At 51.3% G+C, this 26608-nt stretch overlaps 1 protein-coding gene across 1 annotated transcript in view; it reads left to right on the forward strand.

The window, feature by feature from the left end:
• Positions 1-6791: 6791 nt before the first annotated feature.
• The window catches only part of ARID3A (AT-rich interaction domain 3A), a 73951-nt gene continuing 54134 nt past the window's right edge, over positions 6792-26608 (forward strand). Inside the window, 4 exon segments of the mRNA XM_065422190.1 lie at positions 6792-6916; positions 6980-7223; positions 8693-8716; positions 13872-14186. Coding sequence (XP_065278262.1) covers positions 6792-6916; positions 6980-7223; positions 8693-8716; positions 13872-14186 — 708 coding nt within the window.

Genomic DNA, 26608 nt, shown 5'->3' on the forward strand with positions numbered 1-26608 from the left:
CAGTAGATGCTTTCAGGAAAGGCCCTTTCTCCTTCACCCTGCGTCCGCTCCAGCTGCTACCTGTCCCTGTTCAGTAAGGGACTGTTACTAGAACAGCCTGGAGGCACCAGTTGTGGTGTGTGTGTCAGGGGGAGAGACCCTCCCTTTATAAGTGGAATCCACCATGTCCTAGTCTATTGTGTATTACAGTAGTATGTGAGAGCCCCAGCCACTGTGCTGGGGGCTGTACAAACGTAAGAGGTGTGTACGCTGGAGGCCTAACTTCCAACTCTGGTAGGCCTCACTGGCGCAGCGACGCTGAAATGCCCCATGCAGGCAAGACCACGGTACGTGTTGTATTTATTTGTGGTAACACCTAGGAGCCTCAGTCCCGGACCAGGACCACAGTGTGCTAGGTGCTGTACAGACACAGAACAAAGACTGTGTCTGCCCCAAAGAGCAAGTATAAGAAGAGACAACAGGTGGGTACACTCTGTATTAAACACCAACACGAGATGGGCCTGGTCTAAACACCGTTTTTGTACTGGTGTAACTTTTGGTTCGGGGTATGACTTCTGTTTTTTTTTTTTTTTTTTTTTTTTTTTTTTTTTTAAATTAGCGCAACTCCTAACGTGGACACAGTTGCAGTGGTAGAAGGCCCCTTTGCACTTGGGGAAGCAGCTACACTGGTATAAACCTCTCTATACCAACATAGCTGCATCAGCACTGGGGTTTGTACTGCTGTAATGATAGGGGTTTAGTTAAGGCCATGCAACTTCCTTGTGTAGACCAGGGCAGTGCTGGATGCCACACAGATTCCTCACACCTCCCTTTGAGGGTTTACATCTTGGTGGAGGAGGAAAAGCCAGCCATTGTGTCTTTTCATAGCTAACTACCGGCCTTTTATAAACCTGCTTTTGTCTCCTGTCCCCTCTGCTGCCTACGACATCATTAAACAACTAATGTCTCCAGTATGGGGCGGGGGCTCAGAATGCCTTTCCTGCTAAGATGCTTGCTCAGCTTTTTCTTGGCTCTGTTTTTCCCCCAGCTGTAACCTCTTGGAGAACTGGTTTGAGATCAGTTGTTCTCCTCGGAAGGTAGGACAAGAAGTAATGGGCTTAATTTGTAGCAAGGGAGATTTAGGTTCGATATTAGGAAATCTTTCTGACTCTAAGATAGTTCAGCTCTGGAACAGGCTTCCAAGAGAGGTTGTGAAATTATTATTTTTTAAGAACAGGTTGGACAAACACCTGTCAGGTATAGTCTAGGGCAGGGGTAGGCAACCTATGGCACGCGTGCCGAAGGCGGCACGTGAGCTGATTTTCAGTGGCACTCACACTGCCCGGGTCCTGGCCACCGGTCCGGGGGGCTCTGCATTTTAATTTAATTTTAAATGAAGCTTCCTAAATATTTTAAAAACCTTATTTAATCTACATACAACAATAGTTTAGTTATATATTATAGACTTATAGAAAGAGACCTTCTAAAAACGTTAAAATGTATTACCGGCACGCAAAACCTTAAATTAGAGTGAATAAATGAAGACTCGGCACACCACTTCTAAAAGGTTGCCGACCCCTGGTCTAGGGTTTACTTGGTCCTGTCTCAGTGCAGGGGGGCTGGACTTGATAACTTCTCCAGGACTCTTTCAGCCCGACCTGTCTCTGAATTGTTTATAACCACCTGTGAGCTGCCAGGATCCCAAAAAATCCGATTGCCTCGTCTTCAGCAATGAATGAACTCCTTACTCCTGGCTGTGATAGCTAAGAACAGAGCTCGGGCTTTATTCACTTTATTTAAAAAAAACAAAAAACAAAACCTTATTTTGTCACTATTAATCTACATGGACTAGCATAATCCTTCAGATACGACTTTCAATCCTTACGCTGGTAAATTCACACCTGCGCACAAATATTCTAAATCCCATTCATAACCCTCTTCTTGCCTCTCTCCACCTAATTCCATTTCATTTAACATGCCGAGACTCAAGAGGGTCTTAAACCTCCAGCCATTAACACAGAGACCCGTTTAGAGTTAAATACGCAAGTTGTACTGCTTCAGTGGTTAGGTAAATTGGTACAATGCCCAATGCCAACAGCACGGATGCAGTTATGTCTGGATGAAGGTGCTTTAAGGTACAGCTTAATTCTGCATATTTACTACACAGATATATAATCGCCTGTGTACGGACATAACTAGATCTCTGCCAGGGGATTCTACTGCTTTCTGTATGCCAGCTTCTGAACAGATTATAATTAAAGTGGTGCAAAAATTGCATCGACAAGCCCCTAGTGTATAGTCCATAGCCTGCATTTTGCAAACATAAACAGTCACTCTGGCTTAAACACACACACGAGATAGTCTAGAAACATTTCCCTCCTTCTCTCTTTTTTTTTTTTTTTTTTTTTTTTTTTTTTTTTTCCCTTTGTAAATCATACAAGTCCAACCCAGCTGCTCTAGCTGTCCCTGCCTCTGGAAATCATGTGTCCTGCTCCACCTACTGATTTCCCTGTAATGCGTTCTCTTCAAAGGGGACTAGATTTCTGCACCTGCTCCAACTGGTTCAGAATAAACTGTGTCTTTGAAGCGCTCAAAGCCGTCCATGAAATGGGTCACTGTCCTGCTTAGGCCTGGATTTGTCTGCAGATTTCTCTGTGGATGGGCAGGGCTAGAAATGTGAAAGGGGCACCAGGTTAGCATTTTAAATCTGTGTGGGTTTTTTTTTTTTTTTAAATTGATTTTGTTAAACTGATGCAAACCAGTGTGTGGATGAGACCGGTTTTTAAAATGGTTCTATCAGTTCAGCTCTCTTGTGACTGATCTAAACCAGTCTTAAAGCAGTATAGGCACACACACACATACATACATCCTGCGCTGGTTTAAAACCAGCTTAATCACACTTTCAGTTAAACTGGACCAGGCCTAAGGTCCAATTACACTGTGATTTCTACCACCTTGAGGAACTCTGTTACAGCCTGATGGTTCCCCCGGCATGGTTACACTGCGGGTCATTGCTGCTGAGTTTAAAGCGGAGTTAAATTGCTCCCTGTCCTCATTCCCAGCAGGAAAACTGAATTCCCTGAACGATTACAGGGAAACCAATGCAGAAGGGATGGAAGTGAGATTCCTTGTCTAAGAACTAGAACAATATTGGTGGAGACTTAAAATAAAAAATTAGCGTGTGTGTGTGTGGTGTGGTTGTTGTTTGTTTGCCACATTTCCCCCCCATCTCTTGCCCACTCCAGGAACGCTGTTTAAAATGCAGCTTGATCCCCTCTGGCCCTCAAGCCCCCAGTGTATTTTTAACTGCGTTGGAACTACCGTGTTGCAGCCGGGTTGGCCTCAAAATGGTGGCACTTAGGGTGTGGATTGGCCCTCTCAGCAGTGAAGCCCAAGGGACAAATTAGCTCGGCAGCTGCCTTCTGTTGTACTCGATCTTAGATCTGGCAGTCCAGCCCATGGGGGGCTAATGACTTTACCAGACCAGAATCCAGCCCCGTTAGTCCTCTCAGGAGCTTTGGTTATGCTTCCCTCAGTGCCAGCGACAATGGGAGTGCCCGTGTTAATAAGTCTCTGGTGTCCTCTAGACCTGTCCTGAACCGGGTTAGACGCAGTCTTTGCTTCCCGGCTGCCAGGGGAGCTGAACCGCTGGGAACGTGGCCTAGTGGATAGGGCACTGGACTGGGAGTCAGGAGACGTGCCGTCTGTTCCCAGCTCTGCGCTACGTGACTTGTGGGCATGTCACTTCCCTATTCTGTGCGTCTTCTCTTCCCCCCCCCCCCCTTGTCTCTTTCGCCTGGGCTCTTTGGGGCAGGGACTCTTTCGCTATGTGTCTGTGCAGCTCCCAGCCCAAGGGGGCCCTGATCATGGCTGGATATTACTGTAATAAAAGCCCAGTGTTGGGAAATCTTACAGACTAGTGTAGGCAGATTTTTTTTTTTTTTTTTTTTTAATAGTACTGGGAAACCTGAGGGGTGGAGGGGAAGTGGGCTCTTGTTTTCACAGCTGATGAACTCAGCAAGGAACTTCTCTCTTTCAAGAAAAGGGCAGACAGACTTTTCAAGCGTTTGTTTTCCTTAAGTGCGTAAATGTGTGGGCAAACTACATGTAGCTCTTGTGCGCCTGGCAATTTGTTAAAGTGGCCTCCTGGGCCACCCAAGTCTGGGAACCCCTGCGGTGCAGCATGCTGACACCCCATGAGTGGGAGTATTGGGGTTGGGGGGAGGGACCCTTCTTCGGAACCTGTTGACAGTGGAGCTCAAACCAAGTCTGCGTGTAAACTCCGTTCCAGGTAAACTAATTCCATCCGCCAGCAGGACGGTGGTACGGACGTGAAGAGCCCCGCGCGGATACAAAATTTTGTATCCGCCTCTGATCCGCAAACATGGTTTGCGGCTATAAAGCGGATAGCCCCAGATTTGCAGGACATGTTCTCGCCTAGATCTCTTCCCGCCCCTCCCCCCCCCCCGCCCCGTCTGGGCCCCATCCATGCTGGCTGCCTCACGTTGTTAGAAACTGGTTTTCGCTGGTCCAGTCTCTAAACAGGTGGCCTAGCTGCTAATGGGAGGTAAATGGCTCTCTTCTCCCCCCCCATGCCACTGGACAAGCCATATTCCGCCCCAGACGAGGTGGGGGCTGGCCGATATTCAGTGTGTGAGGGTCTGAGACGCTTTGCGAAGGCGGATCAGTATGGCTGTCCGATACGCTTGACGTTACAGGGAAACAGAGGCACAGAAGTACCATGCAGCAAACTAGTGGCTGAGGTGGGGCCAGATCCTAGGTTACCTGGGTCCCGGTCCAGGGCCTGACTTGTGCACCCCGGGAAGGAATCGGTCTGGCTCCTAATGTGGATTCTGTGGGCTCATCTGTGCTATAACCACTGTACCGGGAGGCTGAGGTACACAGTTGTCCCCCAGCTCTGAGCCGCTGTGTGGTACAGACTGGACCGAACTGTGTCCTTGAGGGTGTTTTCCCCTCCTCTGCCGCCTCGGACTAGGGTGACCAGATGTCCTGATTTTATAGGGATAGTCCCAGTATTCGGGGTTTTGTCTTATATAGGCAGGGCCGGTGCTACCATTAAGGCAAACTAGGCGGTTGCCGAGGGCGCCAAGATTTGGGGGTGCCAAAAAGCGGTGCCCCCAATCTTTTTTTTACAGCGTTCCTACGCCCCCTCCCCGAGCGCGCGGTCGCTGCTCCACTTCTCCCGCCTCCCAGGCTTGCAGCACCAATCAGCTGTTTGGCGCCGCAAGCCTGGGAGGGGAGGAGAATTAGAGCGGGGGTGGTGTGCTCGGGGAGGAGGCGGAGCAGAGGTGAGCTGGAGGGGAGAGCTGCCGCAGGGGGGGCGCCTCAGGGCAGTGGGGGGAGCTGCCGTGGGGGGAGGCGCCTCGGGGCGGACGGGGGGCGGGGAGCTGCCACAGGGCTGGGGGGCGGGGGGGGGAGCGCAAGGTGGAAGTTTCGCCTAGGGTGCGAAACTTCCTTGCAATGGCCATGTATATAGGCACCTATTACACTCCCCCCACACCCCACCCCCTTCCCGACTTTTCACACTTGCTGTCTGGTCCCCTGACCTCGGACTGAGCAGGTCGAGGCGCACGGTTAGGTCCTGAGGACGCTGTAGGGGAGGATGGGGGGAGGTAGTCCTAGTGCAGACAGCGGGGAACCTTCCTCCATGCAATTGCCACTAGCCAGTTTCCCTGACTCTGTCTCCAAGGTCAGGGCAGTCTCAGCTCTGCGTCCTTGCCGGGGCAGGGCGTAGGAGGAGGAGGGTCTGCGTCTGGCTCTCCCAGTAGTGGCTGGCCTTGGAGGAGCAGGTGGGGCCTGGGGTGAAGGATCACCTGGTAGGTGTGGGGGGAGGGAGCCCATTATCTGTGGGTCAGCGACACCAGGGCTGCTTGGAGGTGGTGGGAGGCGGGTGTCTAATGACCAGACCGCCCTGCCCCTGCTTGGGAGCTCTCGGATTGCAAAGCAACAGGCTTGTAGATCAAGCTGAAGGACTGTCCCTCCCCACCCCCAGCTTCATTCCCCGCTTCTTCCTCCCTCCTGGCCAGGCAGGGCCCAGCCTCCTTCCCCTCTTGCATTAATTCTGGATTAATGAGGCTCCTGGTTAACTCTTTCCTCCCGGCAGTCACCCACAAGAAGGTAACCCCAACCCAGTCCGCACTAACCCTGCTTTCTCTCTCTTCTCCCCCGCCCCCCCAGGTTTGCACAGACACCTGGATGAAGCCGAATTGGCCAAGGACTAGCGGGACCCAGCCCTACCACTGCAGCAGAGCCAAAGGAAGGAAGCTGCAGTCCAGTCTGGGGAGTGCCCGTCGAGCTAAGGGGCGTGCAATGTCCAGGACTGCGCTGGCTGCCTGCTGAGCCAGAGGGGCGTTGGCCCTGAGGTGTGCCGTTGGCAGAGACGAACGGCCCTGGAGCGGGGGCTTGCAACCAGCTGATTGCTCAGACGTTCTGGTGTCATCAGGGTGTTGGCCCCTCGATGCAAAGCAGCCCCTAGTGTAACGCCTGGGTGCCCGCATCCCCCAGTGCAGCGTGTCTGTGCATTTCCCCCAAGGCATTGCACCGTACTCCCTCGGGGGCATTATAACCCCCCTCCTCCCAGGGTACTGGACACCTCAGATACCTCCCAGTCCAGGGCTTTCTACCCTCTTAGGAACTTGCTGGCCAGCTCCCCTGGGGCACTGCACCCCACAGGGCGTTGTCCTCCAGATACCCCTCCCCTCCAGGACATTGCATCCTCAACTCCAGGGCATTGCACCCCAGGTGCATTGCCCGCCAACTCCCCCAGGGAGCTGCCCCTGGCTGGCAGAGCCATGAAGCTGCAGGCGGTGATGGAGAACCTGCAGCGGCAGCAGCGGGCGCGGCTGCAGCAGGAGCTGGAGGCGCGGCAGCAGGAGCAGCAGCGCTCCACGCCTCCCCCGCCAGCACTGCCCCCTCCGCCGCCCTCCGGACAGAACGTTGCCCTCCCTGCTGGGGCCGCGCTGTTGGCCCGTGGCCGCAGCCAGGACCCCGCCCCACCTGAGGAGGGGGTGGAGCTTGAGAGCGCCCGCATCCAGCGTGCCCAGATGGCTGCCCTGGCCGCTATGCGGGCAGCAGCAGCTGGACTCAGCCACTCGCCCAGCCCGGGAATGTCAGATGAGAGCCAGGCCTCAGAGGAGGAAGAGGAGGAAGAGCAGGGGGAGGAGGAGGAGGAGGATGGCGGGTACCAGCAGGAGATGGGCTCGGAGGAAGAGGAGGAGCTGTGAGTATGGATGTATAAATTTGCATAAATTAACACCTGTGGCATAGGCCTTGCATACTGACTTGAATTAATGCAGCGGCGTGTACATTAATGCAGTTCTATCTCCACCCTGGGTTGTAAGCACTGGTTGAACTTGGGACCTTCACTGCTGAAAATACCACCTTTTCTACAAGAGTACATCCCTTAATGTTTAACAGTAGTGGGCTTTTATCTTCTGGCCCAGCCACTGAATGGGGATACTAGAACGCTTGGCCGGTATGTTACATTGATGTGTGTGTGTGTGTGTGTGTGTGTGTGTGTGTGTATAACATCCTAATTAGGTAAAGTAGCTTGGTTTTATGGAAATTAACATAGGAGCGTTCTTAGATTGCACGGAGACTCCTCTTGATTTAAGAAAAGTGCCCACGTACAGTCAGAATGTTGCAATGCCATAGCTTTTTGCTGAGTCTCTGATAGCACCTTAACTCTGTGCAAGAGGCAGGTTCGACCTTTGGCGGCTGGTGGGAAGAACCTGTTCGGGGGCAGCCCTGGTTCCTGCCTGGGAGAGAATCCCATGGACTCAGCCTGGGGGAGGCAATTGGGGGTTGGGAAGAGGGGGTGGGATACTTTTCTGTCTACATCTCTATACCATGCCTATTGTGGTCGTTCCGGAGCATGCTGGGACACAAATGCCGTACTCAGGTGTGGCTTTCCTTTACAATTGTAGGAATTGCAGGGTAATTTGGTCCTCATCTTCTCTGGCAGCCAGCGCAGGGTCCTTAAAGCAGCCTGGTCTAGTCTTAAATTACCCAGGCAACAGGTTGTTCTGTTGCCTCTGGCTGGTGCCAGACCACCTGTCCCCTGCTGCCCCATATAGGACAGGGCCCTTTGGACAGCCGCGGGAACTGTCTGTCAACAGCTGTCTGCTTTTGGAAGTGCCGTCTCAGTATTTTTCACTGGGATAGCAATAGGGGCCCTTTTTCCAGTTCAGTTAAAGGGTCGCTGTCCAATTAAATCCATATTTCTGATGGATAAAATTCCCTGTGTCACTAATACGTTAGATCATTTAAAATTGAAAATTAAATATTAAAAAAAAAAAAGCCATTATTTTGAGTCACTTCTGCTGTTTTTTGGTTTGGCTTGGGCCATGAAAACAGAATGTTGGGCTTGGATTCTGCCTATATCTCTGCCTAGCTTGTGGAGTTGGGAGTAGAGAGGGAATCGCTGTACTGTAATAAATTGGTTAAATGTGTGTCCACCATTGCCCTCCACAGGATGGAATCGGAACTTTTCAGATGTGTGTGTCACATGCCCTATAGTGCAAACAGCTTATGGAGATTCTCGTTTTAGCTCAAGTATGGGTGGGAGGGGGGCTGAGACTTTTTTGTGGGAGAGGGATCGAAGTTTGGTCTCTGCTGTCGCGGTGAAGTTACAAGTGGCATAAAGTATGGTAACGATGACGCATCTGGTACAATTATACTGTTGGCTGGGGAGGGGGAACGGGACTGGAAACCTGAAGTGTAAATCTGCCTTCTTTTTTAAAAGTCGAGCTGGTGACACACCTTCCTCTGCGCAAGCCGGTTTGCTTAAGGCAAGTTCACACCCATAGCACGACTAGCCACCTTTCAAGTTAAACGGATGCACTGGATTTTATTCCCCCTTTTTTCTTTTCCGCTCTATTTGCAAGTGGCAGGAGCCAAGCGGCAGTGCTGGGGGTTCTCCAGGGGCCTGGCTCAGTGCATGGGCCCACCTTTCCCTTTAATATCTGTCTAACCCGAAAGACGACTACACCGTTGCATCCTGGCAGAGTGTTCACCTGGAGCAAACATTTGGCAGAGCGGATCTCGATCTCACCAGGCAGAGAGGTGGGGCCCATTCACACCTTCTTGGGGATAGGGCTGTATGTTCCCAAAAACTCAGACTCTGCCGGAGTGAAGAGCGACAGTCTCTAATTGCTCTTTGCCCAACAGATACCCGTTGTGCAATGATGAGAAATCCGCCATAGGGCACCTGTAACCTACCAGTTCAAGGTGTGTCCTGTTCTAGTGGCGGGGGCCATGTAAGGAGACAAGTGCCTACTACTGCTGCCAGCTAATTGTCACTCTTCTAGATCAGTTAGTGGAGGCTCCTGCCTTTAGAGCTGAATGTGTCCGCTTCAGTCCTCATGGGCAATCTGTGCCCAGCTCTGTTGCAAGCCTCTCTTTCATGTGGGATGACTTTTTTTGATGCAACCAGGGTCTGGCAGCAGCCTTCCGGGGTTGGACCATTTTGATCAGAGCAGACTTGCAAACCTCTCAGGAAACTCACCGGCGTAGACCCAGAACAGTGACACTCCTTACCAAGTTTCAGAGTAGCAGCCGTGGTTCCCCCCCCCCCCCCCCCCCCCCCCCCCCGCTGATGATAGCTCATCTCAATTGATTAGCCTCTTACAGTTGGTATGGCTACTTCCACCTTTTCATGTTCTCTGTATGTATAAATATCTTCTTACTGTATGTTCCAGTCTATGCATCCAATGAAGTGGGCTTTAGCCCACAAAAGCTTATGCTCAAATAAATTTGTTAGTCTCTAAGGTGCCACAAGGACTTCTACTCCTTACCAAGGGTCAGTGTATAAATGATTGATTAACCATTTATTAAAACAATCGAATAGGTGGCTTATAACCATAGCTGACAGCCACTTATAAACACCTGGTACTGATGTGCTCATGTAAACCACTGGTGAGTGCGTTGGAGATCCTCTGCACCTGATCTGCAGCGGACAAGCCCGTTACCCGGTCAGTTAGGGAATCTTAACTCTTCAGCACATGCTATAGCAGCTCATGCGTTTCGCTCTGGAGGTCCCGGCCAGTCTGTGGAACGGCGGCGTTCACACTAACAGCCCCCTATGACAGGCGCAACCTGTCTCCTTACAGGCCTGTATCCTCTAATCCGTTGTTATTCCTTCATAAACCATCTCTACGTGGAATCTGTTACTGTAAAGTGTGTCCCATGGGGTCAACTTGCCAGCCACTCCCCTGGAGCATCCCAAGTGAGATTTCAGCACGGCCCACCAAAATAAACACTTCTCTGCACAGAGGAACAGAACCGTGTAGGGCTACTCTAGTGCCAGGCAACCTTCCCACTCGCGCTTGGGAGAATGGAAATTCAGCAGGACCCAGAGCTAATAAACCCTTTGTCCTCCCCTGCCCAACCAAAAATGTATATGGGACAGAGGTGTGAGCTTAAGGCTTCTCCTTCCCACAGAATGACACTCTAATCTCCTTTTCAGGCAGCCATGAGGGCCCAGTGATGGCGCTTGCTCCCTTGCTTCTCAGGGGCCAGCACCATCTCTTGTTCTGAGTCCCGACTCTCGCCTGGCACCTGGAGAGCTGAGATCCCTATTTCCCCCCCCCCCCCCCGCGCCCCTCCCCCTGCATGCACATGCTCACTCGTCTCCATCCCGATCTGCACTCAGCTGTGACGAGAAACCCGGGTACAGCGAGGTGGGGAGGGTGGGAGCTGAAATGCTGGCAAGGAAGAACTGGGTTGCTGCCTTTATTACAGACGGGTTCTCCCCTTTGCCCCTTGAAGGAGCAGGAAGGAACTAAGATCAGCTTAGGGCTTTCTTCAGGAGGTGCTAATCCTGCCTGCCACTAAAGCTGGGTCTGCACTTAAAAAACTAGGTCACCCCAGCTACCTCCCTCAGAGGTGTGAAAAATCCACATTCCTGATCACAGAGTCAAGCTGAGCTAAGTTCCTGCGTAGGCAGCGCTAGGCTGAGGGAAGAATTCTTCTGTCGACTTAGCTGCCGCCGCTGGAGGAAGCGGATTAACTACCGCAACGGCAGACAGAGGTGTAGCGAGCGCCCTCCATACCCTCCGACTGGAGGGGGCCCCGCAAGGAAGGGGCCCCCTAAAAGTGGCAAAATAAATACCGCATTCCAGTTTCTGCATTGTAAGGGGCCCCGCCCGGACATATGTTCGGAGGGGGCCACGTTCTTTGTTGCTACGGCCCTGACGGCAGAACCCCTCCCAGCGCTATCACGAGTGTCTGCACTGAAGGGCTACGGCTGGGCCTCCCCATCCCTATTTCATGCATTCCCGAGGTGTCCCCACCCTGATGTTGGGGGTCTGTCGATAACCAGCCCAACTGGTTGGTTGGTTTTTCCTGCTCCAGGAGAGGAGAGCTTCCTCGCCAGCAGTCACGTGGGCTCTGATCCAGGGCTGTCGACACTAAGGGCAGGTCCTCACTACAGGGCGGGGTCGATTTAAGATACGCAAATTCAGCTACGCGAATAGCGTAGCTGAATTCGACGTATCGGTGCCGACTTACCCCGCTGTGAGGACGGCGGCAAAATCGACCTCCGCGGCTCCCCGTCGACGGCGCTTACTCCCACCTCCGCTGGTGGAGTAAGAGCGTCGATTCGGGGATCGATTGTCGCGTCCCGACGAGACGTGATAATTCGATCCCCGAGAGATCGATTTCTACCCGCCGATTCAGGCGGGTAGTGTAGACCTAGCCTAAGGGAAAAACTTCTAATCGGTTCTCAAACTGGTTCAGCTAAGCTGGCTGGAGTCCTAGTGGAGGCCTGTTTTTTGTTTCTAAGATGGTCTGACCTGTTTGGGGCAGGGGGGGAACCAGGCTGTCTTAGATCACCTCAAACTGGGTCAGTGCCACAGCTCTGACTGGCTTATCTGAGCCACTTTTGAAACCAGTTAGAAAATGTCTCCAGTAGAAACGGGTCCCTCGGCGATGTGGCAGCAAATCTAAATCCCAAAGCCTTGGGCGCAGCTCCCAGTTAAAGGGTGTGCTGCTACTTCCAGAGAGGATGGGTCGCCGTGATGGAAGAGAGACTGGACTTTGACTCCATCTGGATGGGTACATTCGGGGGACCAGTGATGATCTAATGTAGCAGAGGAATCTATGCGGTTACTGTGAATTCACACCACTGTCAATGAGAGCAGAAGCCGGTTTAAGGAGACGGTCTTCCGAGGGTGTATGTAAAATATTGTGACCCTTTTTTTTTTTTATTATTATTAAGAAGGAAAAAGGTTTGCAGCTGCGCCATAGGACTGCTTTGTGCTAAGGCTGCCCATCTCCCTTTGGCCAGTATGGTTGCATGGAGGAAGTGAACTGGGCTGGGGTGGAGAGTGGACAGAACTGCCCCAGTTATTCAGGGAAACTGGAAAATGTGAAAAGTTCCGTGCTTCTATTGCCTAGTGTGTGGAATAAATTAGTTCTTGTTTGCAATGCAAACAGCACGGAGAGGCCCCAACTGAGATCTGGGCACAGCCACCTAGTGAGAGACAGCCCTTGCCCCCAAAAGCTTACAAGAGAGAATGAATAGTTCAAAAGGCAACCTGGGAAGACTAGCTCTGGAGGACTTGCAATCCTGCATGATTGCGCTGTGGAGTTTGGAACAGTTGCCTGGCTTGCTGGATCAGAGAGATTTAGATTAGGCCACTAAGGGCTGTGTAATGAGACTTCTTGGTTTTATCCTGCCCTGATGCTCCTCTCAATATATAGCCTGTCTCAGGCTTTCCTGACCGTTGCTCCAGGGTAGTAAGCTAGTAGGAGATAAAATAAGACTCCTTCTTGTTTACATCCAAGAACGCCCAAGTCTTCTGCAGCCAAAAGTGGGCACCGGGTAGCCGTTAAATTGGGAGGCAACGGTTCCTACAGGTTAGCGCATTGGACTGGGACTCGGGAGGACTGGGTTCTATTCTTGCCACTGGCCTGCTGTGTGTTCCTAGGGCAAGTCTCTTCCCATCTGTACAATGGAACACAATATTGAGCAGCTTAATGGAGTGCTCTGAGCTCTGCTGATAAGTGTTTATACGAGAGCAAGGGATCAACCCTTGGCTTCTCTACTATCCTCTGCAAAGGCGCCATTGACCATGCAGCACTGGAAGTGGGTGAGGAGCTGCCTCGTCTAGTGACCTCTTAACCCCGCAGTGTGTTGCTGGCCAGATGTAAGATACTAATGCTCCAGATGGCGCAAGGGAAAGGTGGTGCCCGGGCATGGGTAATGCCTGTGTTCCTGTGCACTCAAACCACATGTGACCTATGGTAGTCGTGTTGCTTAATGCTCCGATTTAGGCACCCTACTTCCATTGAAATCCATGGAAGTTAAGAGCCGAAATACCTTTTGGGGATCTGGGCCTCAGATGCTGCGGCGATGGGCATGGTATAAGAACCTATGTAGAACAGAGCTGGTCTGGATCAGACCAAGGGTCCAGTATTTACCAGCAGCTAGAGGAGCCCTGCAGTAGGCGATTATGGGATCACTTTCCCCAGGAGAAGTTTCCTGCTGAAGCCTTGGAGTAGGAGGATTTATACGCCCTCCTAAACCCTTTCTCGTATCTTGTGGGAAGGAGTTCCACAGGCCGTGGGGTGGACAGTGTGGGGGGAAAAAGCATTTCCTCTACCAGTTCTCAATTTGCCCCCTTTTTGGTTTCATTGAGTGTCCCTCTAATAATCTTGATTGCATTGAATCTGGCGCCTTCTCCACTGGGGGTGGGGAGGATTCTTGGTGTGGAGGTGGGGTACGTAAAATCAGCTGGCGTCGTCTGTTTGCGTGTTGATTTTTAGCAAGCTCTCTCCAAATGCTACATCGTGAACATTCTCTTCTCTCTCTCTCCCCCCCCACCCCCCCCCCTTTTTTTTTTTTTTTTTTTAACTCTAGGAAGCGCAAGTGGGATGAAGATGACTTCGAAGAGGACATGGGGGAGGAGGAGGAGGAAGAGGAAGAAGAGGAGGAGGAAGATTATGAAGAGGATGAAGAAATGGGGGAGGAGGAAGGGCTGGGCTCCGCAGAAGCGGTGAGATCTGGGCCGGGATCTCTGCTTCTTCGCAAGCCGCAGGCCCCCCAGCCATACCGAGGTGAGCCACAGAGGCTGCCGGGGGGCCAGGAGCGGCTGTCGTCTGGATTGAGCCATCAGGGGCACTTGCAGCTACAGCAGCAGGCTCCAGACCACGGAGACTGGACTTACGAGGAGCAGTTCAAGCAAGTAGGTACCCATAAAGGCATATGTCCCTTTAAATGACTTGCTGGCATTGAGTTTATAAGCCGGTTACTTTTAATGCTACATCTCCAGTACTTAATCCCTTGGGGACCTTGAGCCGGGTCAAGGAGTTCTTCCCCATTGATGCACGGGGAAATTGCCTCCTCATTGCCAGAATTAAGATGTCAAGAGGTGTGTTGCATGCCTGGCTAAGCTGGGAATGCTGGTGTATTGAGAGCTGCTCGGGCCAAGAGGCTGAGCCATCCGTGGACCTGTTTGGAATGGCTGGAGTAGCTTGGAAGGGATTTTGAAGGGTGGCAGGCGGGTCTGACGCTGTGTGTGAATGAACTCTCCAGGATAGAGACTGGAGAGCTCAAACCTCTGTTAGTTTGTGCTTCAGGGGCTTAGACGGATTTTATAGTTTGGAAATTTTGCCTCTCCTTGCAGGGAGGCGCTCTTTCAACTGGTTCCTTGTTTTGTCCTTGTAGTTCACATGCTGCCAACCTCCGGTTAAGATCTTGGCCCTGAGCCACCGGGAACAGTTTGGTACCACTTCAGAGGAAGGTGGCCAAGTCAAAGAACCAGGGAACTCAGATATCTTGGTCAGTCATTCACACCAGTGCTAATGCAGGTGTCTTGCGTTGGTGTGAATGACTCCATTGTGTGCAGTCTAAATGGAGTATCTGGGTGCATGTGTCTTCAAACCAAACGTTTTTACTTGTGTCAATAATGCTTCTGTTTTTTTCTGGCTTTAATAATCCGATTTTATTTATTTATTTAAAACTCTGCTCTTCATGTGTCCGTCTGCTTGGCTGGGGTGTGTGTCTCTCGAGGGGGATATTCTGGTCGGGTTCTCGTGCACTAGCACAACTCTGCAATGTTTGGCTTGCAAATGCTGTAGGGAATCCGTGTAGACATCTACACGGCACTCCAAACTCGCCATTGGGATTCCCTTGTGTTGGCTTTAGGCTTTTTGAAAAGCTAGCCCGTGTGGTGCGCCCCATCCCGGGAACCATTGGTTTCTGAGGCAGATCTGACCTCCTGGCGTCTTTCTGCAAAGATCTGTGGAGGCAGAGGCACTGGCTATTTGAATCATGGTCCTTTCAGCCCTGATTAAGTATGCGATTTAAACATGGGCCTAACTCTAAGGGCAGGCCTATGCAAGTCCCATATACCGGATTGGAGATCATAAACTAGATTTCTCCTGGGTTTCACTCAGCCCCTGCCTTTCCTTCCTTTCTGGGTCCCCTGCCTCCTTGTTTGCCAAGCCTCGCTCTGGGGAAGCAAAGATCCTCTCTCCTCTCATTCATTTTCCCCCCCCCCCTCTTCCCCTTTGGTGATTGGCCAGAGCTGGGTACTGAATCCGTAAGCCTTTGGCTAATAGAAGGAAATGTGCTTAAAGCAGGGCTCCCCAGACACTCAGAGGCCCCTTTGATGTATGTGTTTAAGTACCATCTGAGTTTAGGGCTGGGGGGAGGGGATGCTACACAGACAGTAGCAGCAGATGGAATCCAGATGGAGTGGGGTGCGGGGAGCAAAAGGAGGCTTGTGCTGCTTTTGGGGTGGTGATTATTTTTTTATTATTATTATTATTATTATTATTATTATTGGCTGTGACCTTTTATTTTGGGGTCCCTGGCCAAGGGAAGAGAAACTGCTCCAGGGGAACAGCTGGCAAGGGCGCCCGGGGTTTGAGATCACTGCAGGGCACTGCGAGTGGGCGCGCTTGCGTCAGCCAGAGAAAGTGTTTGCTAGAAGGATCAGGAGCCCTGGTGTCTCTATTTCCGTAACGGTACAATGCCGCTTTCCGACTTAAAAAAAATAACAGGGCTGCTGATTGGTCCTGTGTGTCTGTTCGTTTTAGCTATTGTATAGCATTTTCATCCTCCCGTAGCTTAACATTTTTGGTGCAACTAACTCTTTTTTCCAGGCTCTGATCTGATAGTTAGAGCCTAGGAAAAAAAACTCCTTGAGACTGGCTTAAATGGAGTCTTCCTTTCTTTCCACTTCCTCTGACCTAGATGGTCTCTTACTATTTGTGTCCCAGTAACATCTAGAGGCCCCAGCTGAGGTCTGGGTCCCCCTGTGCAAGGTGCTGTACATGCACATAAGACATTTTTTGGCCCCAATGAGTCTGCAGATTAAAAAGAGAAAATGGTCAGAGTGGGGAGGGGAAACTCCTGAGGCACAGAGAGAGGGAAGTGACTTCTCTTAAGGGTCACACAACAGGTCAGGGACAGTGCTGGGGTTTAAAAACCGTCTATTGTCGGAGTCTGTCTAGCACTCTATCCGCTAGCCCACACTGCCTCCTTGCAGCGTTACTATGAGCATGGTTACAGTCGGTCTACACGCTCCCTTTCCAAAACGCTGCTGATCCTTTCATCTCTCTAACGTACATGTGGTTTTTTGTTTTTGTTTTTTAATATATTAATTCTTGTGTTGTCTTCTTGAGCTCTTGTTTACATCTTCCTCCGGCTGATATGTATCTTCTTAATGTGGCTTCTTTTGTACTTCCTGTAAATGGAGAGTGGGGGGAGCGGAATCTTTTTATCTGTGGAAAAAGCTTTTAAATACAGCAGCTGTGATCTTCCTGTTTTGTCACCCGGTTACTGCCAAAACCCTGCGCTCTGTGGGTTCTTGGGAGAGCAAGATCACATAGTCTGGTGCGCCTCTCACAGCTTTAAGAAAAGGATTCAGTTTTGGAAGCTAATGTTAAACTGAAAGTGACGAACATGGCAGCTTGTTACCTGGGGTGTGTGTTTGATGGTGTTTTGTTAATAGGTTGAAAGTTTGTGGTTCTTAATTTAACGCTATGCTGGGCCAGAAAATCTCTGTGACTCTGTTTAGGTCGACGGAGCTTGCCAGTGCTTGTGGCTTTTTGTCACCCAAGTCTTGTAATATTTGGCGTTTCTCTTCGAGATGCAGCACCTGGAGTCATGTGATTAGAGTGAGACTCTGTTTTCGTTTTACAGTAAAGTATGTTTCTAGCCTTTGTGGTTGCAGACGAAAGCTGGAAGACGTGACTCTGAGAGACTCACAAATAAAAAAAACCCTCTTTTTTTTTTAAATCTTACCTCGGGCTGTGTTGGTGCTTTTTGTTTGTTTTCTTTTGGGGGAGCGGGGAGCTGACTCAGTTGGGGGCAATGCCGCCATTGTTGTAGGAATGTCCAGCTCTACCAGTGGTGGCAGGTGTGGGAACGCTAGTGTAGACAGGCTGCCGGCCACTTTAGCACTGTGTTGCGTAATCCTGCTTCGAGCAAGTCAAGGTAGCACCATGACTTTAAAATGCCAGAGAGCATTCCAAATTAAAACTGCCCCCCCCGGGTGCTGCTCCAGTGCCGGGCCTTAAGGGGCATGAGCTGGTGCAGATGCCACCTAACTGTGCATGAGAACAGGGCTGCTGGACATGCCAGGGCACTGGTCTGGCCAGCAGTGGCAAAACCAGATCCAGGGAGCAGAGGTTAGGATATTTCAAGAGCCCCCAAGGGACTTAAGGCATTCCCTTGGGCTCGTTTGCCCATCCTAGCCAGAAGCTCTCTGCTGCAGCCCCTGCTTTCCTGTCTGGGCTGGGCACGGCGAGCTCTGTTCTTCAGAGCACTAATTCCGGGAGCTCCCCGGCATCCCTGTTCTGAAGCTTTCGGCCCTGGCGTGCCCGCGCTGTGGGCGGAGGAGAGCGCTGCAGACCCGCCTGGTTTGGGGAAAGCCCTTTTTTCCCCCCCGCAGCTGAGCATGTCAGAAAGCAAACGTGTTGGCCTCTGGACCTCCGCCAGAGGTTTCTCAGCGAAGCCTTTGGCCGGGAGCTCCGCTTGGCCTCCCTCCAGCGCAGGCTTTTGACTGGGCTCCAGCCCCAGCTGATGGGGAGCAGCGCTGCTCGCTGGGAAGGAGCAGAAGGAATGTAAACAATGATTGTTAGCAGGATGTGTGGTGCAGTTTCTGCCGCGCTACTGGAGGTGCTGTCCCCGGAGGAGTTATTGACAGCGAGTACTTTATGACTTCCTTTGCCCCTGCTCTCCAGTTCTCCACACCAGCTTGAGTTTGTTTATTTTTCCCCCTTGAGATTTAAGTTACAGGGTGTTTTTGTTGTTGTTTTTTTAAATGTAACTTAATCCTTTTTTGACAATTCCTTCATGGTTGGGAGACCTACCAGCATCACAGAGGCTAATGAATCGCTGCTGCACCTAGGAGCCCTGGGCATGGACCAGGCCCCCAGTGCGCTAGGTGCTGTACAGACAGAACCAAAAGCCGGTCCCTGCCCCATAGAGAACGAAGCCTCAAACGCCTGAGAGGTTGCTGTCCCTCCCCCAAGAGGATCGGAGGTTCACGGTCTGATACCCGCTTTTCATAGGCGCTGCTCCCGAGCTCGGCGGCAGGGTAGCCGGTGCTGCAGCACTTCCTAAAACTGGGTCAGCCGTGACTTGCACTGAGTCCTTGCCAGAGCTGGGGACGCAGCCTCCTGGCTTGAGCTTGCTGCGAGCGCATCCCTCCCCGTTACGCTCCTCAAGCCCTGCATGCTTCTGTGCGCAGTCCAAATACCAGGAATAATCTGGGCTGCTTATCACTCAAGACTTACTTCAGCCGGGTGCCAGTAACTCTAGCCAAGGACAAAAGCAAATTCTTATCTTCCCCCTTGTGCAGTTACTTGATTCTCTTAGTGCCTGTCTGATTCCCTCCCCTCCCCTTCCCCCCTGCCCCCCCCCACACCCCGCCTTGTTTTCCTGTGTGTGCGGTTGCGGGGAGGCAGAGGATAGTACACCTTGGCTGGTGTCCTGGATAGCACTTAAGCATTGGCTCAAGAGGGCATTTGGCAGCATCTCCATGGCGCAGTCTGCCTGGTAACTCTGAGTGGGTAGCATTTGAGTTACGCAGGCTATTCTTCCTGTTTTGTAGGGATCCGGCTTGGATGCTGTTGACTCTCGAGGGATGCTTATGGGTGTGGTGGGCGCGGTTTCCCCCTGACATAGTAACCGAGAGAACTGGAGTGTGGGTTGCACAGGGCCACGGTCAAACGACTGGGGAGGGCGAGCTGTGGTCACTGGAAGCCCAGGACAGTTCATGGTATAACATCAGCTGTCTGGTGCTGCTGCAGCACAAGGCTTGCCTGACCTCCGGCAGGACTTCTCCATCCCTTGGGCAGAGCGCAGCAAGGCTGCCTTTGAAATAAGTCCAAATGGGGTTGGGGATATAAAAATGGGAGCTGACTTCCGTAGAGTAGCTAACTTCCTCCTACAAAGTCCACTTTGAAGTGTCTGACCATTGCAAGCTTCCCCCCCCTTCCAGCTCAGAGCATGAGGATTCTGATCGCTATGCGAAGGCACCCGTGAAGCTCGCAACTTCAGTGTGGTTAAGACACTAGACTGGAGCTTGAGAAACCCGGGTTCAATTCCTAGCTCCGCCAGGGGGGCCTGGAGCAAGTCTCTTCACTTCTCTGGGTCTCTGTTCCCTAGCTGTGAAATGGAGATAATCTCCCTACCCTTTGCCTTGCCCATTTGGAGTGAGAGTTCTTTGGGCAGGGGCTGTCTCAGTACAAATAATAAATGTTCCTCCCACTGTACTCTGGGGTAAAGCTCTATGTGAGGGGTAGAGCATTACAGAATCCGACTCCAAGCAGCAGGCATTTCTGCCCTAATTCGGCAGATGCTTCTCTGTTTAAGCAGCTCTTGGGTGTGGCATGTAACTTCCTCTTCCCTGTTTTTTTCCTGATGGTTTGTACAGTCTAGTTGTAGGTAGAGCCCCATGAAATCACTTTTATTTTTCATAATTTTCTGGGAATTTTGTTGCTTTGTTCCATGTGGAGAGGGTGGAAGCAGAGTTTCGGGTTTGGCCCAGCTGCCCCTCCGTCATGATATCCAAGGGACGGCCAGACCAAATGTGAGCGGGCGGTGCTGCGACCTCGTGTGCCAGGTTACAATGCCACTGGCTCAGATCTGGCCTGGCTGTCCCCGTCGCGATGGAGGCGTGGCCAGTCTGAACGTGAATGGCGTTGCCAGGTCACAAGGCCTGGAGCAGGCAGCCGAGCCCAGACAGGCGCTGCAGTTGCAGGGTGAGATTATTTTGTTTAATAGGTTTTTGTCTTTCATTTTATTCAGTGTTCTTGGCGCATTTGCCAAAAATGCCGAGGTTCGAGTTAGTCTTGTAAAACTCCAATAGACAGCGTCTCATCCCGAGGACGTAAACGCTATCGGGAGGGGTGACGGACAAGCCTTGGGGTGGGTTGTCTGCTTGTCGGCTTTATGTTCTGGCTTCCATGCAGCGTCTCATCTGTTGGAAAATCCAGCAGGAGACAGGTGCTGGTTTGGGGTTCCTTTGCATTTGCAAATGAGCTACTCTCAGGTTACTAGTGGGAGTAATTCTGCTGCTGTTACACCAGCAGGCCCCGGGCACACAATCGCATTTAGCATCACGTTAACCTTGACTAAGCAATTGCCTCTCCCAACCTCCTTCCTTAAGAAAGGGGGGGGGGCGCTGTACCCCCCCAGGAGAGAAACCTGAGACACTGCTTCCCCCCCTTCCCCCCCCCAAAAAAAAGGCACTGCACCAAATGTGAGCAACAATGGAGATCCATATGTAAGGTCAGAGTCTGACAAGTATCTTCTGCGGGAGATTTTTCAAAGGCACAAAAGAACAGTTAAGTGCCCAACTCCCATTGACTGTCCATGGGAGTTGGGCACTCAACTTCCCTCTTGTGCCTGTGAAAAATCTCCCGCTCTGTCTAGCCTTGTTTCATGCATCGTTACTTTGTTGTTTCCTCCCCCTACCCCCAGCGTCCTTTGTATGAACTGCTCCACTCCAAGGGCCAGACTTTCAGAGGCGCTCTCTGCAGGTTGGCTGATGAGGACTCCTTTGAACATGTGACCCTGCTAGTGGGCACTGAACTTTTCTGAAAATCTGCTCCATCAGGGCTGGCCTACAGGTGGAGGGCTGGCCTGGGAGCTAAGGCGTTTGGCCTGTGACTTGGGAGACCTGGGTTCTGCCACTGATTCCCTGTGTGACCTTGAGCAAGTCACTTCATCTCTCTGGGTCTTTGTAGAAGGGGGATAACTTACCTCTCCTTTGCGTCTCTGTGCCGAAGAGGGAGCTGAGCGCTTGCCAGCCCAGCCCCATAGGAAAGGGAATGCTTTTCTGTTGGTGAAGGGAATTCGTACAATTTAACATCGGATTCTGCAGGCGTGCTCGGGGGCCTCAGCCAGGTTGGGCCTCCATGGGCTGTACAAGCATGACCCGAGCCCCTGGCTTCCTTGGTGAAACTTCCCTCCCATCTGTGAAGATGCTGTAGCTGGTTAGTCTGTCTGTCTAACCTCGGAGGTTTTACAGATGCAGGGCAAGGCAGACAAAGCTGCCTATAAACTAGTCTGTTCCTAGCATGCTGTGGGTGCATGCCCCCTCTGACAATCTCCAAGTGCTAGGGCTGTGGGGGCAGTGCTTAGGGAGACAACAATTGATCTGAGTTTCAAATAGCTGCTCAGAGCCCACAGTGCTGCATGTGGCTTAAATATGTGGAGTGGCCGAGTTCTAGTGAAACATGAGTCTGATCTCCCTAAGCCCTCTCACTGCAATAGCCCCCCGCCCCCGCGTTTAACCCTTCCATCCCGGTCCGGTCTCACTACTGACGCCCTCTGCCCTGCGAAGGGATCGAAGACTTGCTAGTTGGCTAGTGAAGTATTCCCTGACCCTGTGACTTTCCTTGCTAGAGCTGCGGGCCTCGGTGGCTAGGCTGGTGAGCAGAAGGCTCAGGATGAGATGGATAATCCGCTGGGCTCAGATCAGTCTCTGGTGGTATCGAAAACAGAACGCTCCACCCCTTGCCCGAGGCTGACACGAGGTTTCAGGAGTACTGCAAGGCCCCATGGGAAAGGTGATCCGGGGTTCCTTAAATGAGTTGGTGGGGGGGCAAAGGAGGAGGAAAAGGCTCCCCACCCCTAGGAACGTGGTCCCAGATCTGAGGGCGTGAGCAAGAATTATTGAGTTAGGAAGCCAGTCCATGGCAACTCCTCCGCTTGTGAGAGCCAGCGAGCTACTGAACCAGCTGAGGTCAGATCAGAGGTCGACCTCCTGGCCACTGGCATGCTGGACAGCTTCCACAGGGAGCAGAACAAAGGAGGCCTGCACAAAGGGACAGGCGCCAGGCCATTGTCCTGGCTTGTCAGGAAAAGGTGTAGGGGCAAGTCACAAAAAAGAAGGTTGGGGCAGGGAGGAGGAGTGAAACGAGAACAAGCTGCAGCAGACCTGCTGGGTTCCCGGAACATTCGAAGGGCTTCTTTCCTCCCCATTCTGTGCAGGGTGGGGCCGGGGTTTGGGCAGGGACCGCCAATGAAATCTGTGGAAGAGGAAATTTAGCACTAGAAATAGAGAAATTATAGCCCTGCGACAGCCTTCTCCTCGGGTAGAACCGGTGGGCGGAACCATGTTGCAGCGGTGCTGCCCGATGGGTGTCCCTGTAGACGGTGGTCCCCCCTCTGAGATCATGGGCCTGTTTCAGGCTCCCAGCGGACTAGGGCTTAGAGAGCATGGGTAAAATTTTCCAGAAGTGCCCAAGTCCTGTTTTCGGGAGTGACATAGGAGCCCAAGGCCTGGTCTGCGCCTAGAACTCAGGTCGATCTAGGTACGTTGCTCAGAGGTGTTTAAAAAAATAAAATAAAAAATTCACACCCCTGAGAGACGTAGTTAAGACAACCGAAGCCCCAGTGTAGCCAGCGCTCGGTTGACAGAGGGATTTTTTCCATTGACCTGGCTGCTCCCTCTCGGGACTAACTACATCAAGTGTGGGGGGAGGGGGGAGAGAACCCCTTCCATCACTGTAGCATTTGTCCCCGCTATAGCATCTTTAGTGTCAGCCGCACCCTGCGTCTCATTGAAAGTCAATGGGGACTTTGGTGTCAATGTTGCTTTTGAAAATGGGACTTCGGTGCTTTTTGGAAAATGTTACCCCGCCTGCCTCTCCACCCCCAGGCACACAGGCAGGAGGTGTGGGTTCAATTCCCTGCTCTGCTGCAGACTCCCTCTGGGTGACCTTGGGCTAACCATTTACTAGCTCGGTGCCTCCGTTTCCCCATCTGTAAAATGGGGATAACACCTGCCCCACTGGGTGTGTTTTGAAGATGAATTCACTAATGCCTAAGAGATGCTCACTTGCACTAAGATTTTTGCCAGGTGTTGGCTATCTGGGTGTAAAAGCACCACCAAAAGGTCACATGGGGTCTGTTCCCAGGTCTACCACTAAGTGCCCCTGACTCCCAGGGCAAGTCTGCGCTACATTGCCCCCAGTCCAACACCTTATCCACTGGACCATGTTACCTCTCTTCTCACAGCCTTCCTGCCCCCCACCCCCTCACCCTCAGCTTAATGATTGATTTGGCAGTGGGCGTTCTCATGCCAAAAGAAACAAAGCTTCATTTTTCTTTTCTCCTTGGAAAGATAAGTCCACACAAAGCTTCTTACAGGTTCAGAGATTTCAAATGGGGGGTGAGGGGAGCTCACAGCGTGACTTTCAGCAAAGTTGTCAAACTAGTTCTCGTGCTGAGCTGCGGGACGTTGGCGTTGCCCTGCGAACAGGCTGAAGGGCACCCCGATAACTGACTTGTTGCCCTTGCTGCGCTGGTTAATTACTAAGTATATTGGAAATGCCAACACCCACTCGCCTCCCCCAAAACTATGTCAAAATATTAAAGCAAACACTCCCTTCATTCGACTCCTGCTGGCATCACAGTGAGTTGCACAATCACAACTGCCTAGCACCTTTTTGCTTAGCTTAATTTTTTTTTTTTTTTTAACCCTTTGTGGAAAGCTCTGTGTTTAACTGTTGCCTCTGGGGCACAAGTCAAGGTCTTGTTGACACTATAAAGTTGTACCACTTTAACTAAGCTCGAATAATTTAAAGCTGTACAATGTCCCTACGGTGGAGGCAGTTACACCGGGGTAAAGATGCTGTTCCTAGATTGGAAGGTGAATACGCTATATTAATATAAATCACCTTCCTATCGGTGTAACGGTTTGCACACTGAGGCTTGTATTGGTATAACTGTACCCCTTCTCCCCCCACCCCCACCCCCCGAGATAGTCACACTGGTATGATGTTCAAGTGTAGACCAGGGTAAGACAACCTGCATTGGGGCTAATTTTCCTCTTTCATTGTAATGCCAGTGACACCAGCTGAGCGTAAGTGGTGTATGCAAAAGACTTCAAATGGAGTTACTTTTGATTTACGCCACAGGGAGGTATCTACTTCTCCGATCTAGTAAAACATTTTCTGTTTTACCCTTGTCGCTATCTTGTGTTCATGATCCGCTGCTTGCAACCACTTTTAAGGTTAATTTTGGGAGTGTATTAAACTCTGCTCCACTTTTTGAAATCTTCCTAGCTAACGGGCGCTGTTCAAAGGGCAGCGAATAGCTACCTGGCTGTGTTCTTGCATGCGATGTTCTGGGCCTGAGTGAATTTTTATAGCCGAGTGATGAAATCCTAAGAATTAGGCAGGGTTTGTAGTGAAAACCCTGAAACGACCTTGACTATCTTGCTGCACAAGTAACTAGCTCCTGAAATAATGTAAGGATCAAAAGCTGGTTAAGTCTACACGTGAAGCAGGCAGGATCATCCGGGAGAGGGGACAACTGCCAAAACAAAACAAAAAAGGACCTGATCCTGCACACAGTCCTGCTGGTAACTTTACTTCCCTGGCCGGCCTTATTGAAGTCAGTGGGTCTAATTTGGGGCATAAAGCCGTGAACAAAAGTATTTGCTGGATTTAGGGGCCCTGCTGTGCTGGGGACTGGACATCTAGTAAGAGTCCCTGACTCCAAGAGTTTGTAGTCTCTCTGGACAAGATAGCCCCATGGTGAAAGGGGAAACTGAATCACAAAGCAGGGCAGTGACTTGCCCAAGGTTACCGGCAAAGCTGGGAGTAGAACCTAAGGCTTTGTCTTCACTACCCGCCGATCCGGCGGGTAGCAATCGGTTTATCGGGGATCGGCTTACCGCGTCTAGTGAAGACGCGGTAAAATCGATCCCTGATCGCTCTGCCGTCGACTCCGGAAATCCACCTCGGCAGGAGGCGGCAGCGGAGTCGGCGGCAGCGCGGCAGCGGTCGACTTTCCCGCGTCCTCACCGCTAGGTAAGCCGACCTAAAATACGCAACTTCAGCTACGGTATTCACGTAGCTGAAGTTGCGTATCTTAGGTCGGACCCCCGCTGCAGTGTAGACCTAGCCTAAGTCTCCTGACTCCCAGTCCAGTGCTCTGTCCGCTGGACAACACTGGCTCTCCTAGTGATAGCGAAACTATCCCTTTAAAAATCATGTTGCTGCCTGAAACCCTGCTTCGCCTCCCGGTATTACATGTCACACCGACGGTGACGCTAACCGAAGAGATGGGTTAGAGGAAGGAGGGCTTTCATTTTTACTTTGTACATTTCATAGCGCTCTGCGTAGAGCTGGGCAAAAACGAGCCGGGAGGCAGAAATAGGAAAACTTCAACCTCTGTCTATCTAATCTAGTCTTTATTTATTTTATTTTTAATTTCAAACCCTTCCAGCCAGATCTAGTGCATGTTGTCAGTTTCACTCTTTTCCTTCCATCTCCCCCTCAGGCTTTGATCCCACTGGAAGTCAATGCACAGCCTCAGAGCTGAAACCCTTTGCAGAATCTGGCCGCGGTCAGTTTCCTCCTGTGTGGGAGAGAAACATTTAGGAAAATGGTTTCAGAGTAGCAGCCGTGTTAGTCTGTATCAGCAAAAACAATGAGGAGTACTTATGGTACCTTAGAGACTAACAAATGTATTTGAGCATAAGCTTTTTGTGGGCTAAGACCCAGTTCATCAGTTGTGATGAAGTGGGTCTTAGCCCAGGAAATCTTATGCCCAAATAAATTTGTTAGTCTCTAAGGTGCCACAAGGACTTCTCGTTATTTAGGAAAATATGGTTATTGAACCACAACAGTTAGCCTGGGAATTCAGAGGGTGTGTGTGTGTGTGTGTGTGGAGGGTATTTAAAAGACAATGGGTGTTTGGACATCTACTTCCTTTTGAGCCCCTTGGATCCACCCATCTGAGGCTACTTTTAACTCCTGGTTTTGGAACTGACTAAAGTATGGAGGTGCCCATCTCCTGTTGAAATCAAGGGGAGTTTGGCGCCAAAGTATATTTTCGGGGGGTCGGGCTAGGGAGAGTAATTGTCTATTGACACCGACCCCCTTAAGATGGCTGAAAACCTGCCTACAGAAATGGTTACCTGTGAATAGCAGTTTTTCCTACCTGCACTGGTCCTCCCCTCCCCCCTCTCAAGAATAAACCTCTTGGGCATCCTGATATCATATCAGCAGAGCCTTTCCCCTGTAAATGCTGACTCGGCGGGGAGGGGGAGTCCGAAGGTTGAACGCAGCCCTTTTGGTTTTATGTTTATTCACCTCCCGCCCCAACAGCGAAACGTCCTGTCCTCTTCGG

The sequence above is a fragment of the Emys orbicularis genome, chromosome 24 (genome assembly GCF_028017835.1).
Source record: "Emys orbicularis isolate rEmyOrb1 chromosome 24, rEmyOrb1.hap1, whole genome shotgun sequence".
Classification (NCBI taxonomy): Eukaryota; Metazoa; Chordata; order Testudines; family Emydidae; genus Emys; species Emys orbicularis.